Source organism: Diaphorina citri, unplaced genomic scaffold (assembly GCF_000475195.1).
Source record: "Diaphorina citri unplaced genomic scaffold, Diaci psyllid genome assembly version 1.1 scaffold10528, whole genome shotgun sequence".
NCBI classification, from domain to species: Eukaryota; Metazoa; Arthropoda; class Insecta; order Hemiptera; family Psyllidae; genus Diaphorina; species Diaphorina citri.
The window spans coordinates 1-1,901 of NW_007387902.1; the positions used below are offsets into that span (position 1 = coordinate 1).

A 1,901-nucleotide genomic window follows, 5' to 3' on the forward strand; every position below is an offset into this window, starting at 1 on the left:
AGCTCAAACAGCCCAGAACTTCCTATAAGTGTTGCTGAAAAAATGCAAGACACTGCACCAGACAAACAACCCAAGAACTTAATGGATAATCATTCTAGCTCTGATGTGACAAGTCCTGGACAATCTGGAATTGATTCAGTTATAAAATCAGAGACCCAGTGTAGTGATACTCCTGAAAATAATCAAGAAAATGCCTCACCCAGTCCAAGTAGTAGTAATAATAGAAGACCATTAATCTTCTTGAAAGATCCATCTCTATTATTAAAAGAGCCAGAAACACCTTTCTCCCACGAAAAAACTGTCCTTTCTAATGTTGAGAACAGAACCTTGACACCAAGAGACGAATGTGAGTATAAAAACAAGAAATACCTAGTAATTAGATATCAAAAAAGTAATAGAGGGAAATATACATAAATATGTAAGTAAGACTAAACATACAAACAAGAAATACCTAGTAATTAGATGTCAAAAAAGTAATAGAGGGAAATATACATAAATATGTAAGTAAGACTAAACATACATGCCAACTTGATCAAAATTTGCTTAGGTATAGATAGGCCTCTAATGAATCAATAGTTCAATATTCAATTTTTACTTTCTTTTTGTTTCCTTTTCTTCCAGCCAACTTTCCAGCTTGCTTATCTGAAGTATTGGAAAGGAGTGGGAATTCTCCAAGGCCAACGACTGAAGAGACTTCCATCACATCCACCAGTGTTCCTCTAGAAGTACAAAAATCAATGCTAATAGAATCCGTAAGGTGCAATAACCCACCCAGTTTAAACACAAATAGTAAGGACAGTTCACCAACCGTGGGAGTTCCTAATAAAATTCTAAGGAGGACGCTTGAGTTCAACGAGGAAATTATGAAACTTCTTAGGAGTCAAAAGTCACAACTAGAACAGTTAATGGAAATTGAAGAGCCATGTCACAAATGTATGAGAGCCAATGAGATCCTCTTCCGACCAGGTTGTGCTCAAAGTTTTCACATAGACTTGTCTTCGGTATCAGTTTTTCTACTTGATTGCCGACCTATTTAATGTATTAATATTAATTTCGAGAAACAGTGGATACCTCCTTACACATTAGACTTCTCTGGTTGGCTTCAAAGCTTTTGACTGAGCGAGTATATGCTTTTGTTTATTGTTACTTATTCATGTTCTAATAGATAGATTAATATAGGCCTCTCTACGAATGGCTTTAATATCGAAGGCGCATGCATAATTGCATATTGTGCTACTGGCTCATAAATCTCCTAGAATTTCACATAAATTAGGAACTAGTCATCATAATACATGCTGGAGGTATTCTGTTCTAAAAAACGAGTCCATAATATTCCCAAGGAACAGGTATTTCCCGATCAAATTTTCTTTTCTTCAATATACCTACCTAAGTATTTTTTTACCTGTACATACTTGTATATTTTTATTAATGTCTTCTTCATTCTTATCATTAGTCGAATAGTGTTTTATATTTGAGCGCCTCTGTCTCTTAGCTAGGTATTTGTTATTTTTTGTAATGATGTGCTTTTCTATCACGGTGGTGATGTGATAAATTTTCCCTGATGTAAGTACTTATGTACTCAGATGTTCACTTACCTTTTTCATGGGACTAAATGTTCATTAGTGAGAAGATAAATGAAAATGTCACTGAAATGCTGAACATTTTGATGACATGGGATTTTTCCTAGGTACATACCTACCTATCTATGTTGAACATAAATGTAGGTACCTATGTATACCTACATACTTTCTTAGCTAGACGTAACCAAAACCTAGGTAGGTTCATGGATTTTTTCTAAGGAATACACATTTTCATCTACACTACTCTAAGGTTTAGCTGTAGAGTTTAGGTATTGGACAGCTGTCAGTGCGCTTTGAGCTGTAAAAACTTTTCCTAAAAAA

At 34.8% G+C, this 1,901-nt stretch overlaps 1 protein-coding gene across 1 annotated transcript; it reads left to right on the forward strand.

Moving 5' to 3' along the window:
• Positions 1-8: 8 nt before the first annotated feature.
• On the forward strand, positions 9-1,001 carry LOC103522707 (the record flags this gene model as incomplete). Its single annotated transcript, XM_008487802.2, has 2 exons — positions 9-346; positions 622-1,001. Coding segments are annotated over exons 1-2 (684 nt in total), but the record flags the coding sequence as incomplete, so codon positions are not given.
• Between the last annotated feature and the right edge of the window lie 900 nt (positions 1,002-1,901).